This window comes from Hippocampus guttulatus, chromosome 21, assembly GCF_054856545.1.
Source record: "Hippocampus guttulatus isolate MCC_2025c chromosome 21, RoL_Hgut_1.0, whole genome shotgun sequence".
In the NCBI taxonomy this organism is placed as follows: Eukaryota; Metazoa; Chordata; class Actinopteri; order Syngnathiformes; family Syngnathidae; genus Hippocampus; species Hippocampus guttulatus.
This window is the reverse complement of record NC_141281.1, coordinates 4198229-4224826: the sequence shown is the minus strand read 5'-3', so window position 1 is coordinate 4224826 and position 26598 is coordinate 4198229. Positions and strand designations below refer to the sequence as shown.

At 42.6% G+C, this 26598-nt stretch overlaps 3 protein-coding genes across 4 annotated transcripts in view; all 3 read right to left on the bottom strand.

Moving 5' to 3' along the window:
- The window catches only part of stau2 (staufen double-stranded RNA binding protein 2), a 56177-nt gene extending 46331 nt beyond the window's left edge, over positions 1-9846 (bottom strand). Inside the window, exons 1-5 of the mRNA XM_086101543.1 lie at positions 9036-9846; positions 6755-6962; positions 6528-6658; positions 6206-6365; positions 5639-5774 (exon numbers count right to left, since the gene is read on the bottom strand). Of these exons, the coding sequence (XP_085957669.1) occupies positions 5639-5774; positions 6206-6365; positions 6528-6658; positions 6755-6953 (626 nt within the window). The 5' untranslated portion in view covers positions 6954-6962; positions 9036-9846. The remainder of the gene's footprint in view (positions 1-5638; positions 5775-6205; positions 6366-6527; positions 6659-6754; positions 6963-9035) is intronic.
- Positions 9847-10494: 648 nt separating this feature from the next.
- ube2wb (ubiquitin conjugating enzyme E2 Wb) lies at positions 10495-15085 on the bottom strand. 2 transcript variants are annotated; one of them, XM_086101545.1, is made up of 6 exons: positions 15018-15085; positions 14110-14201; positions 12281-12383; positions 11866-12021; positions 11606-11681; positions 10495-11525 (listed from the first exon to the last, which is right to left on the bottom strand). In XM_086101545.1, the coding sequence occupies exons 1-6, from the start codon at positions 15030-15032 to the stop codon at positions 11512-11514; spliced, it is 456 nt and encodes a 151-aa protein (XP_085957671.1). In that variant the 5' UTR covers positions 15033-15085; the 3' UTR covers positions 10495-11511. The 2 variants fall into 2 exon arrangements, with proteins under 2 accessions (XP_085957671.1, XP_085957672.1); XM_086101546.1 differs by lacking the exon at positions 15018-15085 and adding an exon at positions 14477-15007.
- A 1453-nt stretch (positions 15086-16538) lies between these two features.
- LOC147186783 (elongin-C) lies at positions 16539-18609 on the bottom strand. The gene is made up of 4 exons (XM_086102516.1): positions 18317-18609; positions 17852-17876; positions 17579-17722; positions 16539-16983 (listed from the first exon to the last, which is right to left on the bottom strand). The coding sequence occupies exons 2-4, from the start codon at positions 17853-17855 to the stop codon at positions 16793-16795; spliced, it is 339 nt and encodes a 112-aa protein (XP_085958642.1). The 5' UTR covers positions 17856-17876; positions 18317-18609; the 3' UTR covers positions 16539-16792.
- Between the last annotated feature and the right edge of the window lie 7989 nt (positions 18610-26598).

The following is a 26598-nucleotide window of genomic DNA, read 5'->3' as shown; positions in this document are numbered from 1 at the left end:
GCCCTCGCGCAAGTACTGTAATCAGTCTCGGGGGCCCTCCTTCCATGCTTGGCTCAGGAGAAATCAGAGCCCCTAATAAAATGACCCCGGGGCCCTCGTAACGGCTGACTCATGGTGACGCATCGGGTATCACTTCCAAATATGAAAAATTTGCAATAGTATTACTCAGAGGGAACGGGTTAAAACAAAAAGGAATTGAGTTACTAGGTAAAAAAAAAATAAAAAAATACATATGGGATAATTCATCATGGAAGTAAAAACCAGCTGCTCGAAACCAACATTTGATGAGCTCACTAAGAGCAGGTATCGCACAGAACAAAAATACCGACGACAATCGGATTTTTCCAACGTACGTGGAAAAACAATGAACCCATGCGTATGGTCATACAGTAGTAAAAGAATCTCTCCATCTATCTGAACCTCTGTGCCCTTCTAGTGCCAACTTGGCTGGATAAGAGGAAGAGCTGGCTGGGAAATGGGTCGAAAATCAGACCCCGCTGTCCTCATTAAAAGTATTACATTGTGACCTGCTGTTTTATGTTCAGTGTCATTAAGACAGAAAATGAGTTCCTTTGTTGAAAAAGACAAAAAGGACAAGAAACGTCCCGGTGTCATTTTAAGATTGACCCCCCCCCCCCTTTTTTTTGGGTTGTCACGCCTTCATGACGCCTTTCAAGCTGCAACTTATTTGCCTTTTGTTTGTATGCGGGTTTCCTCCGGGTACACTGGCTTCCTCCCATTAAAGTCTCGATGCGAATGTGAGCGGGAATTAGTAGCGGAGACGCGCGGCGTGACGACAACACCGACGACCGAGACTTCAGTTTGTAAAAGTAAGGCGCTGCATTAAAAAGCAGCATTCGGCTACGCAATCCCCAAGGATTTGGCTTTGGGATCAGGAGGCAACACGTTTGAATCCTGCTGGCTTGTCCAACTCCCCCTCGGGTTTAACATTGGAAAACGACAGCTTTTGACAGCGGCAAAACAAACCGCAAACGGCGTCGGATTGAACGCACTTGGTGCGGTCGCGCGCTCAGATTTTCCACCGCCGATTCCAAGTTCAAAGAGCAACATTGGCTTGACTGGCTTGATCTTCAAAGTTCAAGTGCGCAGCCACCAAAAAGCCCCGCGACGCAGAGTGGGCCAACAGCCTGGGAAACGGCACCGTTCCAGCGTGGAGGTCGGCCTCACGCTGTCAAACATACAGAGACGAGTCATTAGGAAAGGAACTTCAACTGACGTCAGCTCGCTCTCTCGCACACTCTCTGGCTCTCTCTCTCTCTCTCTCTGCGAGTTGCCATCATCCGATGCGTTTTACGCCGAAAACAACGAGGCAAAGGTGGAGCCGTGGGACATGACGACTTACGCAAACATGAGCATGAAACTCGGGTCAGCTCAACTCAATGGACATGAAAGAAGAGACTGGCTGCAGTGATAGCCAGCGCAAATCTTTCCAAATATTTGTTTATTTTGGACGCGAATCCCGAAGCCTCGGCTCTTAAATACAATATTGTTTTATGAGTTTCAACCCAATTGTACAATTTGAACACGTCATACTTTGGTCAGGTGCGTTATGTCATACACGACGCCATCAATCTGATTTACTAGTCAATGAATACATGCCGGGATGTTTATCTTTGAAAAAATGACAACAATCAAACACGAACTCCTCTGCTGCGGTCTTTGGGAACTCCCTTTTGGTTTGGGATCAGCTGTAAAAGCAACGCAAGGAAGAAAGATCCTTTTTTTTTTTTGCATCTTTTCTCTACTTCACTTTTTAAGATAATCAAATATGTGGAAATATCAGACAATGATAACCCAAGTAGACATTAAAATCAGCATAGAAATGATTTTATTTATTTGGGGGGGGGGGCGATTCAAAGGCTCTTGGTGGAAAAAGTAACTACCCCTCTCCGTGCCCCTTTGTTTAGTAACGAATTAACTGTGGCTAATCGCATTTGCTGGAAAGTCCGAGTTCATTTTCCATTTACCACGCCCCGAGCCTGATTACCTCCAGACCGGTTCAATCAAGAAATCGTTCAAAAATGAAACCTGTGGGACAAAAAGAAAACTGCAAAAAGAGCTCCAAAATTGCCACGCTCCAAACAAACTCAACAACCGATTGAGCAATAAACGAAGTGACATTGACCAGTCCGGAAAGTGTCACGACGTCATTTGTTTGTTTGTTTATTATTTATGTTGGCTCTCTAAATCGAAAACACTTGATTTCAGGCCAGTTCTTTTTGAAACGGGGCCAGGTCGCTTTGAATTGTTTTTAAGTGCAGTTTTTGTTAACATGGGTTATCTTTGTCTGACCTCTGCAATTATTGATGATCTTAAACTAAAAACGGAGCAATTTTCACAACACTGCACATCTGCGGAACTCCAGAGTGGACCAAAAAGAAAAAAACCCAACACTATTTGGATACACGGAAGTGAAATAATACAGAATAATTGATTTCCATAATGCCTTTCAAGGGACCTATGAAGGTTGTGCGAAGAAGAAGAGCGCGAGTGATGGGAAGGAAGCGTATTAGATGAGGAGCCCCGCAGATATCGGACGCCTTGAATGGAGAAGGAGATGATAGGAACGGTTGAACGCAGGAAAGTGCTCATGAGCAGATTGAGCTCCGCCGACAGTATCGACGTCAACGAAGGCTGGCCAACATCCTTGATGTCTGCGCGCACTCGCCGGTTGCCTGAGCCCTGCAGGCATGACGGGGAGATCCATTTTTCAAGGAGAAAAATATTCGCTGCAATGCAGCTTTGTAATCCTTACATCATCGAAGACGCACGCACGCACCTACAGTGTGACCTTGAGGCATCATTGACTCGACTAAAGCGTCCAATGTGGCTCAATCAACAGTCAGCGCCATACCGAGAGCTCAACTTGAAGGCTTTCCTTTCATTGACTTTGAGTCTCTAATTAATGTCAAGACTCAACAATAAAGGAATAAACCAAAACATGGTTTCAAGAAGCAATAGTAATACGGTTAGGTTCACGTTGCAGCAACTCCAACGCGTCCAGTTTTTCACGTCATCAAAAGCCATCTATACACACTGCGCCACGTGATGCCATTTTTGCGCGTGTCACGTCATGGATGCGTTCCGTTCACCCTTCGAAATTGCATTTGTAATTGTAAAGTGCACGAGCACATAAAAAGATTGGATTTGACCAAAAAAAATAAATAAAAATTTAAATAAAAAAAAATCTGAACTGAGCATCATGCGGTCCCACTGAAAGAAAGGGACCTTCCTTGAGCTCTGGGAAATGAACGTCAACATTCTTTCCAATGAACATGGAAGCTATTCAAATGTCCCTCAAATGATATATTTGGGAGATTGACCATATTTTTGAAAGGCAAAGGCTGCACGACATTACACGAGACGACAGCACAACGACCAGCTTCGACAAGGGCTGTAAGAGAACATGATAAAAAAAATATATATATATATATTGTACACCGGATGTTTTGTATAATAACAGCTTAAAAGTGAATGATTTATAATTACCGGTACTCTTTTTATTTTTTTGAAAAATGAGAGTTTGATCTCCTAGAGCATTTGACTTCTCTTTATTATTTCAAACAGGAAACATTGCTTTGAAATGTAAATATGAGTCAGAAGTCAACCTGTGGCCCGGAACAGGATGTGCATGACATGTGAGGTTCTACCGCATTTCTCCTTTTATTTCAGATTTGAGACATTAAAATGCCGCACGCCGGGTTAAGAAAACTGGCTTCCCCTTGCTTTCTGGCATGAAAAAAAAAAAACTGTAACGGCTTGTTCAGTAGATCAGCGTGTTCACACGAGGAAATGTCACAGGGCAGAGAACCCCCAGACGTTCATTCCTCTCGCTGACAAAATGTTACTGACAAAACCAAATTAGGTGTGGGAGAGGGTGGGTGGTCAAAGGCTGCTCAGCTGTGCTCCTAAGGGGGGAGAAAGTCCTGTCCCAACTCCAAATTCTGACAGAAAACGCCAAATGGGGCAAAGAGGGGAGCAGCGCAACTGATGTAAAGATGGGGTGGGGTCGGGGGGGGGGGGGGGTGGTGGAGGGGGGGACATGGTGCAACGCTCAGGACAATGCCAGGGGGTCACACACCGTGGGGCCCTTTTTTGGATTCTGAGGTCAAACATGAAATTGTCATTTTGGGATCTCTTGGCCTCGACTGACTCATACGAATTGGGGTGTTCCAACGATAACACGATTTGCACAGATTATTCACAAGAACGTGCTGACGTCACAGTTTTTTTATTTTTCTTTCTCATGGCTGATTGAGACTGGATGTCCACACCAGTTGACTCACTTGCAAAGTAGCATAAGCATCAAGTCGAGGGCGATGTTCGCCGGTGCGCTATTTGAAAATGAACAATGAGACGGTTACGACACCGCAAAAGATCAAGTGCCGATTTTAAAGTGGACGGGGATGGTCAGAAATTATTCACGGGGCCCTTCGCCATAAATAAGATTCATGAAGACGCTGATAAATGCTCTGTACATATTCTGGCCATATTTTCTCATCAAAGCACTTTCTGAATCAATCAATATGGGTGCTGGTGGTGATTAGAGCGCTGATGGATCAGAGCCAAACTGCCCTTCTAATGAGAAGATTCTCCATCAACATGGTTCCAGATCACTCTGATTCATCATAAAAGGTAAGGACATGGGGATCTGGAAACCTCGGTTTCACCGCGGCGTCATTACCATGACCGATGGCGGCTATGGCCTGTCACTTTCTGCCACAAGGCCCGTCATCGGAGGAGCAGAATTCATATTCACAAGGTCTCGCTTTCATTAATCCATCTGAAAGAAAGGGACCTTGTGAAACCACAAATGACCTTATGGTAATGGGGTACTTTTTTTTTTTTTTGTCAGCCTGCGTGCATCTCCTCAGCACCACTCTGGCTCACTGAGAAAGTGGCGCTAAAGAGGCGCACAGACCCGAAGGCTGGCGCCTTCCGCATTTCAACTCATCACTGTGACGCCGACAGACAAAACATTGGCGACCAGATTTTCACCCCAACATCGCAGGCATTTTTGTCTGCGGTCCCGTTTGTGACTGCGCCGATCAAAAAGAAGATGTGCGCCAGATGCCAAACTGCCTGGCTGACGACTACACTCGCTGAACCAACAATGCCACTCAATCACTCTTTATTCCAGGTGCTGTTTGGACATTTTTAAAAATACACTCCAAAGTAGGAACCGCAGGATTTTTGTTCTCAAACGTTTGCATAATCAAATCATGAGGTACTGTGTAAACCCTAAATTACATTTCTGGCTGAGAAGCCAAAAAAATGGGTGTCTGGGCCGCTGAACAGAAGCCAGTCAAAAATTGAAAAATGAGGAAACACTGCCATCTGGAGGGAACGTGTCAATGGGTGGCAAAAATGCTCTCGAGATGGTCCTATTATAAATCCATTTTTTAAAACGTTAATATATGACTTTCCCAAGTACACTGGCTTCCCTCCCACATTCCAAAAACACGACCTTGAATTGTCATCAGGTTATTTTGTCTACATGTGCCTTGCACCCCCAGCTCTGGTCAAGCTGGGATGAGATGAGGCTCCAGCACACAACCGTTGTCCTTGTGCTGTCCAAGGTTTGTCTCCAACCCAGAAATAACATAATGTAGCTTACCTTTGGTTAAACATGCCTCTGAAGTTGTAGCAAGCTCTGTAGTTGGGCATGGGCTTGGGATCTAAAGGCCTGTAGATAGCCGGCTCGCCTCTCTTCATAGCCAAACCGTTGAGCTCCACTGTGGGTGTTATACTGCCTGTGTGAGGACGTACATGTGGAACAATCAGGACAAGATTACACAATGAGCAATCAAAGATTCATCCCAATAAAACAAGAGGGAAAATGTCAAAATTCATTCATTCAGAGGATGATGAGCAAGGATAAAGACTACGGCGAGTAAGGGCTTCACAGTATCTTCACAGTAATTTTGGGGCCGATCAGCGGATTAAAAAAAAAAGATAATTTTGATCATTTTTTTTAGTCATCTAATATTATGACTCTATTCACAATCTGTAAATTTACAACTATTTTTTTCACCATATAACCATTGTCATGCAAAAACAGTGTCTGGCCCAAGTAGCTTTACAGCTTGTGCCCATCTTGATCTGCAAGTGAGTGATTCTTTCACGTAATCCTTCAAAAAAAAAAAAAACACAAGCCGAGATATTTTCTCTAGACTGACCGTACCTGGATTGCTGTTGATGTCCACTTTAAGTGAGCGGGGCATCGGCCTGGGAAGGACACTCTCATCCAGAGCTTTGGAGGCAGTGGAATGCTGGGCCTTTTTAATGCTGGAGCCCTCTGCCTCCCAGACCTGCTCCCCAAGAGTCAACTGCACTGTGAAGATCTGCAACAGCGACATCCGGAGGCAATAACATGTCATGATCGCTCTTGGATCAAAAGCGAAGGAGCGCAGCCATTCAACTGACACAGTCGGTGGAATTTTCGACATAATTATGCATGCTAGTAATCATACAGCGATTAACTAGAATAAAAGTCCTGTCCTCACCTTAGCGTGTGCAGGGCCCCTCTCATTGAGGAGCTTGTACTGCGGCTGGATCCGATTGAAACGGGCTAACTCATTCACCAAACACATTGGAGTTTTCTCTTTAGGGTTTGCCATGTTCTCCTCGGGTGAACCTGTACACAGAGCAACACACCACGGAATACTGGATCGCACAAAGACAGGTGTGAGACAGCTCCCGAGACCTGGTATCGCTACTGGCCCATCCCTACCTGGCGGTGTGGCAGACACAGGTGCGTCCCCATAGCCAGCTGCAGGAGCGGGGCAGGCGGGTGTGGGGGACGGGCCTGTGCCATTGACAGAGGGTTGCAGACCCAGGGATCCTGGGCTGGCCATGGCCGCCAGAGGACTTCCGGAGGAGAGGCCGGGGCCAGCCTGGGGTGCTGAGGTCTGTACTTTTACTTGAGCCATGCTCTATTCCTGAAAAAAAGACCAGCATCGTTATTTAAAACATTGCACGATGAACGGAAGTTGAATGAGTAGATTGACCCTTGGAGCAGATTATTTGCATCATTTCCTCTGAGAATGACAAACAGATGACGTCTGGCCCGATGTTCCACTGGGTCATACATTTCTGGAGAATTTGCAAGCATTCAAAGCACTTAACCAAAGTGCAGTATTTAAGCAAAAAGTAACTCAAACTTTAAATTGAGAGGCACTCAGCGTAACACCCATTCTGATGCCCTGGGAGCCATCGCACAAAGACAATGAAGCTTTATACAAAGGATCTTTGCTCGTGTTACTGCTGCTAAGCTCAGCTGGTAAAGGGGGGGGGGGGGGATCCTGAATGCCAGAATGGCCTTGCACTCACATTTTGAACTCGGCTCTCATGGAGTAGAAACTGACAGTAAACACAGTCAAAGGTTAATACTGACAATGCCTTCTTTTTCTCATTACAGATGCTTTTAACCTTGTGGCTATGCACCTTTTAAATAACATAAAACAGTGAAAGATACATAGGAGAAAGCCCCCCCAAAATAGTATGGAGTTCAAATGAAATTTAGTCCCAAACCGTCATGACGCCTGACACAGCATGACATGTCAGCAAATCTCGCAACACTTCACCTAAAACAGCATCTCAATGATTCATTCGACTACAGTTTAGCGTTTTGTGCTTTCGAAATGGGTACTAGCAGTGGCAAGCAGAATTTATTGTGACATGGGTAAGCACTTTGGTGCTCACTACCATAAGATCAATACAAATATTTACAAATCATTTACATATGCATATTTATTTTATCTAACGGATGCCAGTTGAGCATGCCCTAAAAAATAAAAACCGGGAAAAAAAGGACAAAGCTGAAGAGGTTTCCTTATGTTCCGTGCTGATGACCCTTTTACTTTGAGCAGTGGATGAGACACCACTTTGTGACAGCATACTTTGGCAAACAACTTCCTGTTCTCTCTCCATTAAGCCAGAGACAAAACATTCCACAGTTAAAAAAAAATGTATTCAAAATTATTTAAATGAAACAAGAGGCAAAGCATTTTTTTATTTTTAATACAATTATTTCAGAATAGCGCAACCAATTTCAGTCATATTTTCCCCCAAACTGCCAATATTTCACAAATTTTGCCAGGTTAGATAAATGAGCAAATCCGTACATCAGAACAAGAGGTCAGACACTAAAACGGAAGCCAGCGGGTATGCAGAAAACCCAAATGTACCGCTGCATGCTAGTTCTTGGATCTGTTGCGTTCAGGTGTTTAACTGCATCTTCAATAACACATATATCGGCCATATACAAGTACACTTACGCTGGCTTGTGTAGACGTGGGCCAATTATTACTTCGATTTTTTTTCTCCTGCAACAAACACTACATTATTATGTTGTTCCGAATCTGAGAATTATTACACATAAATGCATTAGTTAGGGAATCAAGTGAAAATGTAGGCAGTATCATGGCTGGAAAAGTTGCACTGAACAAAATGACATTTCGAGTTTCTGCTTTCCAGCAATTCATTGCGTTATCACGGCGACGCATTTGCATGATCTTCCGTTATGAACAATTAGAAAGGGAAGCAACCACCCTTAATCACATCGGTTCTTGCCTCAAATGTGGAGAATGAGTGTTAGGTTGCAGGATGTCTACGAGCCCAACAGCATTCTGTGAAGGCTCGGACTGTGTCCACTTTAGCAGAAAGCTAACGTTGCCCAGCAAAAAAAATCAACCGTTCCTCTGCGTGGCAGCTTCCCAAAACAAACGCTCGTGATGCGCAAGGACTCCAGGACGATTATGGAGTCGGCGATTGGTCACGATCTCTGATTAAGCGATATAATGCCATGTTATCGTTGCTTCAGATGCTTTCAAGCTCATGATGGCAGGTCGGCCGTGCAGCCCTCGTTAGCATCACCATAGTGCTCCATCTACCACGAAAGTCACGGCTCTTTCAGTGCACATGGACAACGCAAGAGAAGTGACAGCAGCATGGCAAATAAACTAAAGACAACTTAAAGCAAAACGACAAATATGCATGTGCATTATTTTTACCTTTGTTCAGGGCCAGACCCCAGTTACACCTCCAACATTGGCAAACACTAAAGAGAACTGGAAGCAGTTGAAACATACCATTTAATAAGCGTGGGTCATGAAAATGAAAGTAAATCAAACCACTGGCAAATACAGATTATTCCTATTTAAGCGTGTACACGGAGAGCGTCTTGTGTATAGCAATGCCATTGAGCGTTTTATATTGCCTCTATAACGTCGTCAGAGATTTAAGCAAACCCGGAATGCATTGGACACCCCCGTGATGAACGAATGGTTCAGTCCTAGTTTTCGTCTTTAGCAACGTCCATTCCGACTTTAATTCTACAAATTGACTATAAATTCAGTGTGCGAATGTAAAAATGCTTCTTTTGAAGTTTGAGAATGCTCAAATATGCTGTCCAAGTAACGTCGCTTAAAACTGGGGAAAAGACTATTTAGGAAGATTGACTTCTCTCGACTGTGCCGAGTGCATTCAGATTTTAGGTACATTATAGCTCATGCATATTGCACGCTTAACTATTTCTATTATATTATTTCATACCTGATTGTAAGTGATGCGGAAGTCAGGGAGCGGGTAAACGTTACCATGGCAACTATCAAGCGAGCAAGGTGTTGATAAAACTCGGTTCATTGGTGCGGAGTAAATGGTGCTTTCGCCATGAAGCTACGTTTATTTTTTTAAGGCACGGTTGCAGGTAAAAGATCGTGCTCAACAGTTAAAAGTGAATCTTCGCTTTTATTATCGATTATGAAAATGAATAGGCACCTATTACAGAGCTTGAACAGCCCAGAACTAGTTTTTTTTAAAATAAATATGAAACCCTTATTCCCCCCCCCCCTCAAATAATAAAATAAAATCTGCAACTTGGAAGTTCAAACCACATTGAAAATTTAAAAAAAAACAATGCCCCACATATTCAACTGCAAGTTAGAAATAGCTTTTCTGTGAAGACTTTTGCTAAATTCCCTCACAAATCCTGTTATGGCTGCTTCGTTAACACAATCATTTGGGTACCATCATGTCTGAGTGGATGAGAACATTTAAAACAACATACCGTAGCATTGTACTGTGATCTCTAGATCTGAAGGGTGCCATCTCATTCACATCACTCAAGACAAACAAGCAAAGCCTGTGGGGGGAGAGGCAAATGCAAAACAAAACAAAGCAAGATGGAAAATTCAAGTATCATATTGGTTTCTTGAGGAATAGTGATTACACTTGGAATGACCAAGCCCCTCGGGTGAACGAAATCTTTATGGCATTCATTGATGCTGACTGTACACATCCTAATTAGGTCTACATGATAGGCCAACTCCTATCATCACTACGCGATGAAGTAAATGAAGTAAATCCGTAAACCCATCTCCCCTCATATTCTTCTCCCCCCCCCAAGTAAAGCCCTATATACAATAGCTCCAGACATGTTAGTTTTACAATATAAGTCTTTTGGTGAAAATATAGTTTAAACATCTGGATAGGTATCTTTATTGGAAAAAAGTACCTGAGCCATAACGCTGACCAGGCATAATCACAAAACCATCATGTTATTACGCCTGCATTGACTTCCCCTATTCTCTGCCTTTGTCTGAATAAAAATATATATCACAATTAAAAAAACTTATTCAGCGTTCCAAGCAGCCCACTCCCAAAACAGTACAAAAAGAACTGGACATTATCGAAGCATGAAAAACCTTGAAAAGAAAAACGCAACAGACATTCTTTAAATGAAAAAGGGCCCTGCTCATTGCTGAGGCTGGACACGTCAAGCTAAGTTTGACAGCTCTAAATTTGACCGAATGCCACACTTGTTTTGTTGCCACGTGTACCGGCCGCGCCGATCTCCACGGGAATGAGCATTGTGTTGACGTTTGAACTTATACGTATGAGTGGGGGGGGGCTGCTCAGGGTGTTCGGAATGATGTACTGACAGTGCCTCTTAACTACGTACTCTCACAGTGCATATAATGTATATATATATATATATATTAAAAAAAAAAAGATGAGGCATTTTCTTGGGCTTATGATGGTCAGGTCCCTTCCAGAAATCCTTTTGGAGAACTCCTTTTTCAGCCCAAAAATGCCTCCATCGGTTGGTTATTATTGCACAACACAAGGATCTTAAAATCCGCACACACGCAAAAATGTAACAAGAATCATTTTAAAAACAGGAAATACATAAAAAATACACCTTGCGTACTGCATTACTATCGTTCAGCCCCGCCCAAAAAAATGATCCATTTCGAGTGCATCTAAAGGGTTCCAACGGTTTTCCATTCTTCGTTATTACCAACTAAAACATGCATGAAACTGCCCGACGGGTGGGTTGGGGGGGATATGCAGTCTGGAGCCTCCAGCGCATCGGTGTCTGTCCATCGTTCCAGTCAAAGGTCAGAGTTCAGAGACTGAATGATTAAAAAGTGCTTTACGTAGGTCAGTAGGACTTCTCTTCTGTGATTATTACAAACTTTTTGTACATTAGCAAGTATCATCTGTGAAGACAATGACAAACACTGATTATAAAAGACATCGGCGGTGGCTTTCAATTCATCATCCTTGGGAAAGTACTCACCGTGATACCACCATTTTGTCTTCTTTGGATTTTTGTTACATGTTCTTACATAAAAGGAGTTGTCAGGTGGTCGTCTCTGCGGGACAAAAAAACAATCAGAAAAAGGCATGGCTGTATGCTACAGCTTGACTTCACAACTCATCTATTTAATCAAGTACGACTAACAACGGGCAGAATTGATCTCTTTGTCCATCATGTGGAATTTGAAGCTAAAAAACTGATACGGTACAGTGGGTACCCTCCTTCCCAAAGGTTCTCACCTTTTCTTTGCAACTGGACAACATGCTAATAATGCTAAGACAAACAGATTGCACTGAGAGGGCTGGTGACCAGTCTTCCGTCAGGATGGATAGACAGATGTGGCCGTTGCTATACACATGAGGGTGGACAGGTACATTGTCCCCTGTGAACATTACCTGTAAACAATGACATATCAGTTACTTTGCGTCAAATAATCCCAAAGGTGCAGCACACAAAAAAAAAGCAACATCTGAGACGATATACACATTTCCAATTTGGGGGGCGGAATGGGAGCATTTGAGTCAGAAGAACCCCGCCCGGTGAGTTGGCCTTCAAACCAGCAAGACGTGCCGCTATGTGATGCTCACTCCGACGTCGTCAAAAACTCTCAGACGACTCGAGTTTGTTTGAACCATGTGGTCGCCCAGCGCTTACCTGAGGTGAATCGAAAGGATATCGACTACTAAATTTGAAGAGCAGTTGAAATTTTTCTCCTTCGTACAGTGTGCCGGGGGCCCCCTCCATGTCGACGATCCACCTGAAGAAAAGCATCGCGTTACAGAAACATGGTGAGTACAACACACTATTTCCTCAAATCGTACTCCACGTGTACAGCACCGGTGAACTAAATGTGTTAATCGTGAGATGACTGAATGCCTTTAAATGAGTTCAGCACATAACACGAATCAGAATTTCCTGCTTGTAGTATTAAAGCTTCAAGTATAAGAAAAAGGGGTCACCGATAGTAGCATCGTAATCGCTGGCCTAATTTCTCCCACTGAGTGAAGCTGATAAAACATCAGGAACTTGTGGCTTTGCGTTACAGCCTTGGGGAGCTTTCTGCTCATTCCTGGTGTGCACAATCATTCGGGCCATATGACAATCAGGTCAGTGCTTTACTCTGAGAAGGCCTGATGTTTACACTTCAGGGTTTGAAAATGGCTTCAGGAAGTACAGCGGTATTGTGTAGCTCAGCCACAATTTGCCGGTACCCCTCCCCCCCGCTCAAAGAAAATCTCATTTAGATCAATAATTTGTTCCAATGCACAAACTGTTACCATCACCAGATCTTTATTGACTGTGCAGGCGATGTTTTCAAGCAACAGTGAACGTCAGAAAAGTCAAAGCATGAATTCACAAAAATGGCTCAATTAGAAAGAATTAGAAGAAGACAGTCGCTGTGTACAAAGGAACTGCATCGAATAAAAATCGAAAGTGTATGCAACAGCAGCCAAATACTGACAAATGCCCCAACTGCTATACAGGTTTTGGAGAGGAACATTCAACACGATTATTTCCATTATTTCCACTGTACATTTACATTAGGCATGCTTCCATCGACCTTAGTTATCTGTGCCAGTCCAGTGAACCATATAAGAAAAAAGACCAGGGCCAGATGAGGATATATTTGACACAGCAGTGCCTTGTTTGAACTACTTGAGTCCTAACATAATTTTCAAAGTCAAACCATCTGCTCTATCATACTGATAACAGTAACCAGTGTGTGCTATACACTGTAAACAGGCAAAAACACATGGGCACCTTATCTCAGTCACACACAAAACCACCAAGTATGAAATCTTCAATGTTTGCTTTTTGAAGCAAAACCTTCATTTTTTTATTTTTTTATTTTGCATGACTCCATGGGGCTTTTGATGCAAACGGCGGAAATCCATTCAATGTCAACCCTCAGCTCCTCAGAAGGGCACATTACAATGGTTGAAGTTAAAAGGCACACCCTTTCAAAGCATTGCAACTCTAATGTGCGCATTCAATGCAGAAGCCAGCTGAACTGGTTGGAATACTTGTCTGTCAGACAAAAACACAAAACACTTTTTCAGTCTGACCATGGAATAAAGTTGAAGCATTTCCTTGAAAGCTGACACAATGACATTACAGTGTATCAGTGCTTGAGGAAATGTATAACAACTGAAGGCTTTCAGCACTACTCTACATGTAGATGGCAAATGGAATGAAAAGTCAGCCAAATAGCGCTAGTTCCTTGCTATGGCGAATGGAATGAAAAGTCAGCCAAGTAGTGCTAGTTCCTTGCTATGACAGCTGAACTACATTCAATATTTCAAAGGTAGGACATAAATATTGCATAAGTCACTCGAGAGTGGGCACAATCCTGTAATTCGCTGGAATGACCCCATTGCTTCCTGCTGAGACTACAAATGACTATTCCCGCTTATATTTGCATGACTTGGATTCAAAGGAAGGAAATATGAGGGTGCAAAAAATAACAACACAAGAATACTCACTGAGTTATGGTGTTCTGTACACTTTTTTCATTCAGCGTCATTCCAGGGGGTGGATCATTTTGCAGGGCTAATAATTCCTTTTGTAGCCGTTTCTGTATATGGAAAAAAAATGCAGCAGTTACAAAACTACAGAAAATCGATTCTGCCTTCACTCAGTATTTTAAACAATATCACGAGTCCCACTTAAGGTATTAGTGTATGAATGTGAGATGAATCTACAATATTTATGAGTAACAATACTTAAATGTGCATTGACCAGGTTTCTCCCACGCCACTGTCACTTAAAATTTGGACGACTGACGAAGGTTTTCAAGAGGTGTCATAGATATAGAAAAAGACGTGTTCAAGTTGGAGATCCCACACATACAAGCATCGTCAATCGGTGTGTCCTGGTGTTTATTCGGTTGTTTCCTTTAATGGCCCACTCTTGTGTAGTTTTCCTTTAGAAGCGATGCACCTGTTCAGCTCAAGAGGAAACTAGAACAGGTCAACCTGCGCACCGCCTAACAAGCTAACTGAGCCGAACGGCAAACGCTCGGCCGTCGTTTAACTGGACGAACCTTAAATCTGAACTCGTTACATCATATGAGTTGTGGTATCAGAGTGTTAGTCGCAAAACTACATGGCAGGGCGTGGGTATTTTGGCCCGGGCTAACTGGTTTCTGCGCTCGCCTTCACTCGGTGCCGCTGTTGATGATGATGTGCTAACGTTAGTTATGCTAACACAAGCCGAGCGCCGGATTTAAACAGTTGAAGTCAAAATGTGTCAGCGCATTTACACTGACGTCATCGTCACTTCATTTAAAAGCCGTGTATTGGTCATGACGCGGTGAACAAAAAAGGCCAAAAGAGTGTCGACAAGAGCAGGTATACGATGAAGTTGGGGCCGCTGTCATTTGTGCTCTTACCTGCATCGACGCCATGATGGAACCCCCTCCAGCCCCCACGCACCAGTAAGCGCACAGTGCTGGGGAGGATGACGTCACGGGGACACGTGACGGACACAATTTGCCCTCGCAAAAATATATTTCCTCCACATACATCTGTTATTTGGAACAATGATTGTATTCTTAAAAGGAACAAATCACTATCTTTACAAAATTGGATTGATAGAAACATTGTTTTCCTGAAGGATTTATTTTCTGGTCAACTCCTCAGTTATCCATCCATCCATCCATTTTCCAAACCGCTTGATCCTCACTAGGGTCGCGGGGGGTGCTGGAGCCTATCCCAGCCATCTCCGGGCAGTAGGCGGGGGACACCCTGAATCAGTTGCCAGCCAATCGCAGGGCACACAGAGACGAACAACCATCCACGCCCACACTCACACCTAGGGACAATTTAGAGCGTCCAATCAGCCTGACATGCATGTTTTTGGAATGTGGGAGGAAACCGGAGCACCCGGAGAAAACCCACGCAGGCCCGGGGAGAACATGCAAACTCCACACAGGGAGGCCGGAGCTGGAATCGAACCCGGTACCTCTGCACTGTGAAGCCGACGTGCTAACCACTGGACTACCGGGCCGCCCACTCCTCAGTTATCCTGATGTTAATTGCCAGGTTTCGTCAGGAAAGTTTCACGATAAATGTACGTTTCAAAACTCAACCCCATTATTTTGATTTATTTCAAGTGTCTTTTGTGAATGCCAAATAAATCTAGATCGATAATTGCTATTCATTCAGAAATTTAAATAGTAACTCACACATATCCTTGTTTGAAATGTGACTTACTATTATTCATCTTACCTTTATCTATCACTTCTTTGATTATTCTTTAATCTGAAATTAGATATTTTATTGTTTTTTTTTTTTGTTGTGCATGCAAAGCATGTAAAGTGGATTGCCTGACGTTTGTATTATAGTCTGTCACTTTAAAAAAGGACAAATGTGCTCTCTACATTTTGAAAAGAAATGTGCTCCATATTTAATCTACAACCTTTCAATTTCACATTTGATACTTTACTCCAAATGGCAGAATTTAGTTGTAGCTCGGCGGCCCGGTAGTCCAGTGGTTAGCACGTCGGCTTCACAGTGCAGAGGTACCGGGTTCGATTCCAGCTCCGGCCTCCCTGTGTGGAGTTTGCATGTTCTCCCCGGGCCTGCGTGGGTTTTCTCCGGGTGCTCCGGTTTCCTCCCACATTCCAAAAACATGCATGGCAGGCTGATTGGACGCTCTAAATTGTCCCTAGGTGTGAATGTGAGCGTGGATGGTTGTTCGTCTCTGTGTGCCCTGCGATTGGCTGGCAACTGATTCAGGGTGTCCCCCGCCTACTGCCCGGAGACGGCTGGGATAGGCTCCAGCACCCCCCGCGACCCTAGTGAGGATCAAGCGGTTCGGAAAATGGATGGATGGATAGTTGTAGCTCACGCAGCACATTTGAGCAGCACATTTGACCGTCAAACAAGCACAAAGAGACAAATGCTTGACACTCAGTTCAAACAGCTGTTTACTAAGACAGAGGGTAGGGAAGATTGTGGGTAGAACAGACACGTCTGTCACATCGGAATAAACACAGTCTGCCGAATTCATACATTAAATTAAAATGAAATCCTTTAATACTCATAACAATGATTGATATTCTGATGCAAAAATCATAATGTTTTACATGGTTTTATGGCAAAACAAGTTAAATAGTCAAAAGCATCTAAAAGTGTTTTCTAGGCTACTGCATAAACAGTAACTTTAGCAATCCAGGAAATTAGCCGCCATGAGCAGTTCCAGTGCAATCTCGGGAGCGATGGGGAATTCAGGGATTTCCGTGGAGCTGTTGGTGTATCGGACCTTGTAAGTGAAGTACATGCAGACCTTGGACAGGACATGAGAGGGAATCTCCCTGAAGTTAACTTCGTTGGTTTCATTCTCGGCAAACTGACCTACATAAAGGCGAGAGAAAGATATTCATGAGCTCCAAGGTTGTCAAAGATTAACAAGAGAAGTAAAAAAATAATTTAAAACATTATTAAAGACGTGAAAATATTTCAACAACATATTGCTAGTGGGGTTAATGTAATTTATTTTCTCCCAGGCGACCATGTACACAGACAGCTCTTATGATTTAACTTATGATTTCAAGATGCATTATGAGATGACGGTATTTACAATCCTATTTGGAGGCACTGATTCCACAAAGAGGAATGTTTTTCTGGGAATTTTGGGGTGAAAAAATAAAAAGGGTCCCTACCCCACGTGAATGAATTACTTAAACATTCCAAATGACATGATGCCTCTGCAAGCGGTGTGTGTTGTGGCAATGCCGTTACAACACTCGTATCAGATGTTCGAGTTTTACTACAGCCACAAAATGGTCGCACCTGTTTTTGTCTATTCCAGCTTTCGTCATTAGGGTCATAAGTGAGCAAGAGGCTACCGCAGCTGAATTTGGGTAAGAGGCAGGGTACACCCTGGACCAGTTGCCAGCCAATCACAGTGCCTATAGAACGACATGGTACACATCGTCTGAATCCTCACCTGGACCACTCAGCATAGCCTTGATAGTACCCGATGTCAATGCATGTTCTCTTTTCACAATGAACTCATGGCCATCTGAAGATATCAATTTCACATACATGGCTTCTGGTCCTTCACAGCCGCCATAGGTCCTTTCTTCGCCATCTATGAGACACGGGCACAGTTTCTGACAGCTGTAAACCAAATAGTTATGTTGATAGTGTTGTATGCACACAGCGTTATTAACAGATGGCACCATTTCGATATACCGTCAAGAAAGCATGATAAACTCACCCATGCCGATGCAGGGGGTCTATTCCTAACAAAGAAAGAAAACGGCATATAAGTTTATAGAAACATATTTGCACATTTTCAAGGAATAATGAAACGGGAGTGGCGATATGTGCCGAACTGCTGAATCCATTACGGGCCCTTTCATTAAATGTTGGACAACCATCGCTTGAAACCGACACATTTATTCAAACCGGAATTTGGCGAACTAACAAAATGACGTTAAAAGTCTGTTCTATGTTTGGAAGATCCTCTGTGTTGAAAACAACGACTAAAATCTCCAACCGAATTCCCCGAGTTCGTGTTAGCTGTCTCATGCTAAACTGTTACCATGCTAATGCCGGGACAACTCGACCTTACCCTATACGAAAACATTTACGAGAAGTCTTTTAAAGCTCAAAAGATCATCGTGACCTTAACATACACAAAACAGTAAGTAAATAACTAAAACACATAAACAAGGCTTACCACTTGTCGGTAGACTGTGGAGTGTCAATAGTGCTTTAGCTAACTTTAACAGCCGGGATGTTGACAACCGGAAATCGTTTCCGAATTACGTGAGTTAAAATATTCCGTGGTGCTTCTGTGGAAACGAAAGCTGTTCCTTCTTTACGCTTTAATGATTTTTTTTTGCAGCGCATATACTTTGGTTTAGTCTCCTGGAAATGCTGTTGCGAGTCGGCGTGTCACATTAAAAATAAGAATTCCACTTGTAATGTATGTAGCAATTACATACTTGAAAATACTAACGAAAATGCCGCCGAAATACTTCCTAGCCCCCCAACCCAAATAATAAATGCAATAATAAAACAAACTGAAAAAAACGCGAGAAGATGCAGTGATGACCTCCTATAGTTCATCGAGTTTCCCGTGCGGATGAAGTGAATACAGCCATGATTAATTTGAACAGAAACGTTTCAAGTCGTGACGTTACGACACGCGTAATCTTTGAACGACTCTGTTGGTAATCGTAAATAGAGCATTTGCATTACATTATGAATCTCCAGAAATATGGGGATAGATTCATTTCAAAATTATTCACAATAATGTTTTCGTGATTATCACGTGTTTTTCAAATCCACAAATATTTCCGCGATTTGGAGTCAGTCAGCGTTATTGTCAATTTCTTAACGTGTTAGACATATAAAATAATCGAAATTACGTTCCTCGCACTTTCAGGTGTAGACAACCCGCAAATATAACAAGACGAGACATAAACAGTCAACAGTAAATAAAGTGCACAGGCACAATAGTACAAGTAACGAAAGCATAAAAATAACTAACATGTTGCTGGAATCACTACCTCAAGACCTCAAGTGCTAAACCTACAGCCCTACTCTCATCCTATGTTTTTCCTTTGCTCTGACTGTCTCTATAATAAGACGCTCTCGCACAACTCTAATTGCCCCACGGGGATAAATAAAGTTTTCTGAATCTAACATGTAAAGTGCATGGATGTTGAGGTATTGTTTTGGACGGACGTTTTTCCAACATCTCGTTATTGTTATTATTATTATTATTATTATTATTACAGCATATTCGTTTTGACATACAAAAACTAGAACTGAAATACAGTTTTACTTTCTCCTTCATTGTCTGCAACGAGTAATGAAAAATCGGGTACCTGTAATCTGATTTTTGGATTCCCGGAAGGTGTCACAGACAGCATTTCTTCTACTTCTGTTTATCCTGCACCTGTTCAATGAAGACAGCAACGCTGCCTCTTAGCGGATGGAAGAGGGATGGCCTTTCAACGCGTGACTGTTTTGAGCTGCCGTGTGTGTACAGTCCTGTCCTCAAACTGCATGACCTTTGTCTCAAAACTAAAAGTGCACGCCCACTTAACCACAAACGCACATACAACAATTCGCAAGCAGAATTGAATATTTACAAACGAGAAGTCATGGTAAAAGCTCACGCCACAATAAAAAAAATATATATATATATATAATAATATATATATATATATATATATATATATATATATATAAGGCGGCCCGGTAGTCCAGTGGTTAGCACGGCGGCTTCACAGTGCAGAGGTACCGGGTTCGATTCCAGCTCCGGCCTCCCTGTGTGGACTTTGCATGTTCTCCCCGGGCCTGCGTGGGTTTTCTCCGGGTGCTCCGGTTTCCTCCCACATTCCAAAAACATGCATGGCAGGCTGATTGGACGCTCTAAATTGTCCCTAGGTGTGAGTGTGGGCGTGAATGGTTGTTCGTCTCTGTGTGCCCTGCGATTGGCTGGCAACTGATTCAGGGTGTCTCCCGCCTACTGCCCGGAGCAGGCTGGGATAGGCTCCAGCACCCCCCGCGACCCTAGTGAGGATCAAGCGGTTCGGAAAATGGATGGATGGATGGATATATATATAAAATTTATTTATTTATTTTAAAAAAAACAGTTATCCGCAAGCGACTGGATAGCTCAGTTGGTAAGGCATCGGTTTGGCATACGGGGGACGGTGGTTCGAATCCCACTTGGGGTAAACAGTGTGGGTCCTTGGGCAAGATCCTTCACGCTAATGCCTACCTCATACAATGACGAGAGACTATAAAACGAATGACATGCCGGCTCAGACGTCGCCCGGCCAAACAAGGTCTGCGTCAGGTGCTGGGGAACCAGAGCACCTTGATGAAAAATGGGCTACTGGAAAAAAGCGGAGATGGGAGAGATGCGATAACATGGCTCTGTTGGAATGCTACTACTCAAGCAACCCTAGTCAGAGGGGTTACATGCAGAGAATGTGGGCTAAATGGTTACTTCGAAACCCACAGTCACGGTAGACCACGAAACAACTAGTAGCTCGGTGTTCCAACATCCGCAAACGGCAACTGCTGTCACAACTTGAGATTGATGAGGTACAACGCAGGTTCCATGGTGAAGGGCCCCAGGCTGCCAGATCAGAGGAGGAGGTCATACCAGAGATTGGGAGGCAAGCCCCAATGAGTGCAGATGATGAGATTGGGAGGCCAGCCCCAATGAATGAAATGCTGAGTGAGGCAGCAACTGACCTGAAAGCTAAGATCATGGCGAGAATGAAAGCTGGGCAACCGATTACAACGGCTATGTGAAGTACCACCTGAAAGCCTCATGGAAAGTGTGAATGCAGCACTGAGGGCGATCCCTACCGTAACGATCACGGAAACCAATGAGCTGATATATGCTTCAGCATCAGTGATCCTAGAGATGCTTGGCTATAAGGGCAACCATGGTTACCCACCATGGAAAAGACAGTTGGAGGCTAAGATCAAGGTGGCTTGGAAAGATGTGAGTCAATTGACGGAGGCCCAGAGAGGTGTGATGAAAAGGCCAACACCCGAGAGGTACATCCAGATGACCATCCCTGAAGCACTCGAAACTGCCAAACAAAGGCTCCAAGCCTTGTCCAGCCGCCTAAAGCGGTACACGAAAGAGAATGAGGCCAGACGAATAAACAGGCTGTTCGCAACACAACCTGCGAAAGTGTACGCTCAGTGGCAGGGTCCTAACAACAGAGCTGACCCACCAAGACTGGAAACTGAAAGGTACTGGAAAGGCATATGGGAGAAGGAGGTTGCACATAACAGCAGTGCACAATGGCTGGTGACCCTGAGAGAGGAGCACAGCAACCTCCCTGAACAGAACCCAGTTACCATAACAGTGGCAGACATACAGGAAAGAGTCTCAGATATGAAGAACTGGACAGCACCAGGCCCGGACATGGTCCACACCTACTGGCTAAAGAAACTCACAGCACTCCATGAGCGCCTAGCAGCACAAATGAACCAGCTGCTGAGGGATGGGACTCACCCAGGATGGCTAACGGAAGGGCGAACGATCCTGATTGGTTTGGTTTGGTTTGTTTATTGAACATAAAACATATATACAGTAATAATTTGACAGAAAATAAGGTAGATAAAAAAAGAAAGAAATCAATCTTCATACAACACAGTTATTATGTTCAAGGGAGTAGGAAGAAGTAAAAAACTTATCTAGTCCTACCCCGTTATGTGATTGTATCTAATAAATAATTTTTATATCAATCAGAAAAGAAAAAAGTAAGAAGAAAGAAGTCTCCATTAAGGCTCATACTTTACCCTTAACCGTGATATTTTTACAACTTTTGGTTTGTATCGGGATTATATACTTCCACACCCTGACACTCTTGTGTCAATTTTCTCTTGTATTCATAATGGATATTTATATACCTTTCTCTATTTATCAACTTAGTTCTGATTTATCATTATATTTAATGTTTTGAATTTATCATTTTAACTCTGATTGATGTAGGTTGTTTGTACTATTTTTTTGAATTTGTTTTTGAACTCAGCAAGCGATTTACTCATTTTCAGGTCCGTTTCGAGATTATTCCACAGATTAACACCTTTGATAGATACACTTCTTTGCTTGATGTTTGTTCTTGTTTTGAGTTTTTTGAATAAGTTGGTACCTCTTAAATCATAGCTGCTTTCTCGAATTTCGAAAAACTTCTGAATGTTTTGGCAGAGCAGGTTATTGTGTGCTTTGTACATTAATTGGGCGATTTTAAAGTCAACCAGGTCATAAAATTTCATCGTATTTAATTTGATAAATAGTGGATTTGTGGGTTCCGTATATTTTGATCTATTAATAATTCGAATTGCTTTTTTTTGTAGGTTGAGAATAGGGAGTGTGTTTGTTTTGCAGGCATTTCCCCATATTTCCACACAGTAGGTCATATATGGTAATAATAATGAAGTGTATAATGTGTACAAAGATCTCTTATTTAGCACTTCCTTGGTTTTGTAGAGGATCCCTACGGTTTTGGCTATTTTTCTTTTTACGTTATCGATATGTGGCTTCCAACATAGTTTTGAGTCTATTACTAATCCGAGAAACTTGGTTTCATACGCTCTTTCTATCTCAATTGAGTTTACCATAATTTTAGCTTGGTGTTTGATTGGTCTTGTGCCAAAAACAATTAACTTCGATTTTTTCAGGTTAAGTGACAATTTATTTCTGTCGAACCAGTTTTTTAATTTGTTTAATTCGTTTTCTACGGTTGTCAGGAGCTGTTTCAGATTTATTCCAGAACAGTAGAAAGTTGTATCATCAGCAAATAGGACACATTTAAATTGTTTTGAGACCTTGCAGATATCATTTATATATAAGATGAATAGTTTTGGACCAAGCACTGACCCCTGAGGAACTCCGTGAGTGATTTTTAGTTGATTCGTTTTTTTATTGTTGAGTTGCACGTACTGATATCTGTTTTCTAAATAACTTTTTATCCATTTATAAGCTACACCTCTAATGCCATATCTTTCTAGTTTTTTCAATAATATACTGTGATCTATTGTGTCAAAAGCTTTTTTTAGATCTAGGAAAACCCCAACAGTAAATTCTTTGTTGTCTATATTAGTGGCTAATGCTTCCACAAACTCCATAACTGCCATTGAGGTGGTCCGTTTTTCCCTGAAGCCATATTGATTCTCACTTAACAGCGCATGCTTTTGTATAAAGCTATCAAGTCTGCGAGAAAATAGTTTTTCTAATATTTTTGAAAATTGTGGTAGTAGTGATATTGGTCTATAATTTGTAAACCGATGTCTTTCTCCACTTTTATAGATTGGAATAACTTTAGCAATTTTCATTTTTGATGGAAAGATACCAACTTTGAATGACAGGTTGCATATGTGCGTGAAAGGTCGCACTACATATTCTATAATCTGCTTTATTATTGTCATGTCAATATTAAAGCAATCAGTTGACTTTTTATTTTTAAAAGTTTTTATAATATTTGATACTACTTCTTGTTTTACAGCAGTAAGGAACATCGTGGAGGAGTTTTTTTCTACATATCTATCTATTTCAAACAAGTTTGTTGGATCAGGAATTTGTTTTGCTAGGTTACTGCCGATGTTGACAAAATACTCATTAAATTCATTCTGATCATGAAGGATCCCTTGAAGGGTGCAGTCCCATCCAACTATCGGCCAATAAACTGTCTATCCACAACATGGAAGCTCATGTCAGGCATCATTGCGGCTAAGATAAGTGGACACATGGATCAATACATGACCGAAGCACAGAAGGGCATTGGTAGAGATACCAGAGGAGCCAAACATCAGCTCCTGGTTGACAGAACAGTCGCACAAGACTGCAGGTCCCGACATACCAACCTGTGCACAGCCTGGATTGATTACAAGAAAGCCTATGACTCAATGCCACATACATGGATCACTGAATGCTTGGAGTTGTATAAGGTGAACAGGACCCTAAGAGCCTTCGTTGCGAACTCGATGAGGATGTGGAAAACCACACTTGAAGCCAATGGCAAGCCACTTACCCAAGTGTCCATCAAATGTGGCATATACCAAGGTGATGCACTCTCCCCACTGCTGTTCTGCATAGTATATATATATATATATATATATATATGTATGTATATAAATGCTGCATACATGTGTGTATCTCCAAAAAAACGCGTGAAAATCACGATAGATTTGTGTGAATATTTTTGACACATTTCTCCCCATACAGATGGGACCCATTTTACACTATTGAAATACTCATATATCAGATGGTAATTGAAATTGCAATTTTTATCCTGGAGGGGTCGTATGTGTAGCAGAATCAACCCCCACCCCCCAATCCCCCCACGGTCTCTGGCTATGATGGGAGAGAGCAGGTGCTCAGTGAATGTGACAGTGACATTTTGCGGGACCATAAATCTACATTCAAGATAGGATGTGTGAGTTAGGAAGCATGCACACTGTACTGTCATGCATTTTTTCCCCTTCCAAAACAACCACTTCTTCCATTGATACCAAACCTTTAGTTGTGATGTGGGAACACCCTAATGCTTGGCAGTGCAAAGCTACACATTTTTGATATTTGATGCTCATGTGATCATAGATCAGACAGTTGAGAGGTGGGTTGATAATCATGGTCAGGTTCAGAATGTGACATTGATTGGTGTTGCTGCATGCCCAAAAAATGATGACTGGTGAAATGTGAGGCAACCGGGACCTATAACACTTACAATCGTCCATAGAGTGGGCGTGGTGTGTCTTAGTGGAGCAAAAATAAAGCAATGTGAATTAAAAATAAATAAAGGATACTGCAGAAGTGACGCCGCTGACCTGGTATTTGTTATATAGTAAGGCCTGGCTTTCACTGTGTTCCAGAAAGTTCTGTTGGAGCACACACACGCGCACACACACACACGCACACGCACGCACGCACGCACGCGCACACACACACACACACACACACACACACACACACACACACACACACACACACAGTGAAAGCAATCAGTGACCTTCCAGTCCACCCCATTACACCATTAGTGCTTCTGATCAGGGCAGGCAGGTGACGGAGGCCTCTTTCATGTCTCTCTGATATGACCCCGCCCCACTGCAGCTGCTCGATGCTCTATTTTAGGGAAGCTTCCTTGACACACCAACACACCAGTTTACACATGCACTCGCAAGTAGAATATACACCATCTTTTGTCATGCCAAGGCAAGTGGTCTTCTCTCTGCCGTTGACACCATGAACACACTTTCTTTTCAGGACTCCGTGATTAGAGTGTCAGGATTATATCGTATGTTTTTAAGCAATCAATGTTTTAAAAATGGCTTTATACAATATCCCGATGAAATGTGATGACAGGTAAATGTATATAACTATGTGTACTGTGAGTGCATATACAAGTCGCGTGAGGCATCTTTACTCTATATAGTTAAGTTTGCTGTATTTATTTTTATTGATGTTTTATTCATTACACCACGAGAGAATGAGTCAAAGGTCAGCACATACTACATTCTAGGCTCAAATATGAATGCTACAATGAGTTCTTTGCAGGTCCTTGTGCATTGTAAACCAGGTCAGAATGTCTAGTGCTGAGATGGGAATGGATGGGGGAGGATGTCTGTGTGCATTTCTTCAGTTAAAAGAGGCAAAGGCCAGTCACAATGAATTGGAGGCTCCTTCCCCATCACTTCCTGAGCCTGAAGCCATTTGGAGTGGCCTGCCATTTGAATGTTCTCTGTCTATCTATCTCTCTATCTATCTGTTTATTGACAGTTTAGTATGGCATAAATGACACATAAGCAGATGTGACAACTGCCTTGTATTATTAGCGCCAGTCCAAAGCAAAGTTTACAGCTTCATTTACTATAAGGAATCATTCAGTACTATTGTGAAATCTTTGCCGCATAAGTTAAATATTTAATACAAATTTGTGTGTTTTTTAAAATAATTTGGACTTCCCCCAGATCAGGTGTGGTTACAAGATTCCTTCAGTGGGCTTAGGGTTTTATAACCGAGCTTTGCCTATGTAAATTTAACAGCTAAGCTAAGCTAAACTAGCTATGCAAGGCATGGAAATTGGATCTAGTTCACACTGATGGCTTAGCACAAGTTTAGAAAAGGAAAAAAAAATGCCAGGGTGCTGAGGAGACTCAGTCCAGTTTTAGAAGCAAGTTTCTTCACGGTGAGGCTTTTACAGTATTTGGGGGGGGGGGGGCAAAGATAAGACTCCTCGACATGAATACCATCTCTAAGGTGAAGCAAGGTGGTGGGAGCATCATGGTGGGGTATTTTTTAAACGCAAGAAGTAGGTGACTGGTCAGGATTGAGGGAAAGATAGACATTCTGGATCAAAAAAATTCTCCAGTGCGCCCTTGACCTTGGGTGGGGGTCAACAACAAAATGTAGAAAAACTGAAGCGCTGCAATTACTTCCTGCATGCACAATAGAAACTACATTATTGAAAACCTCATATT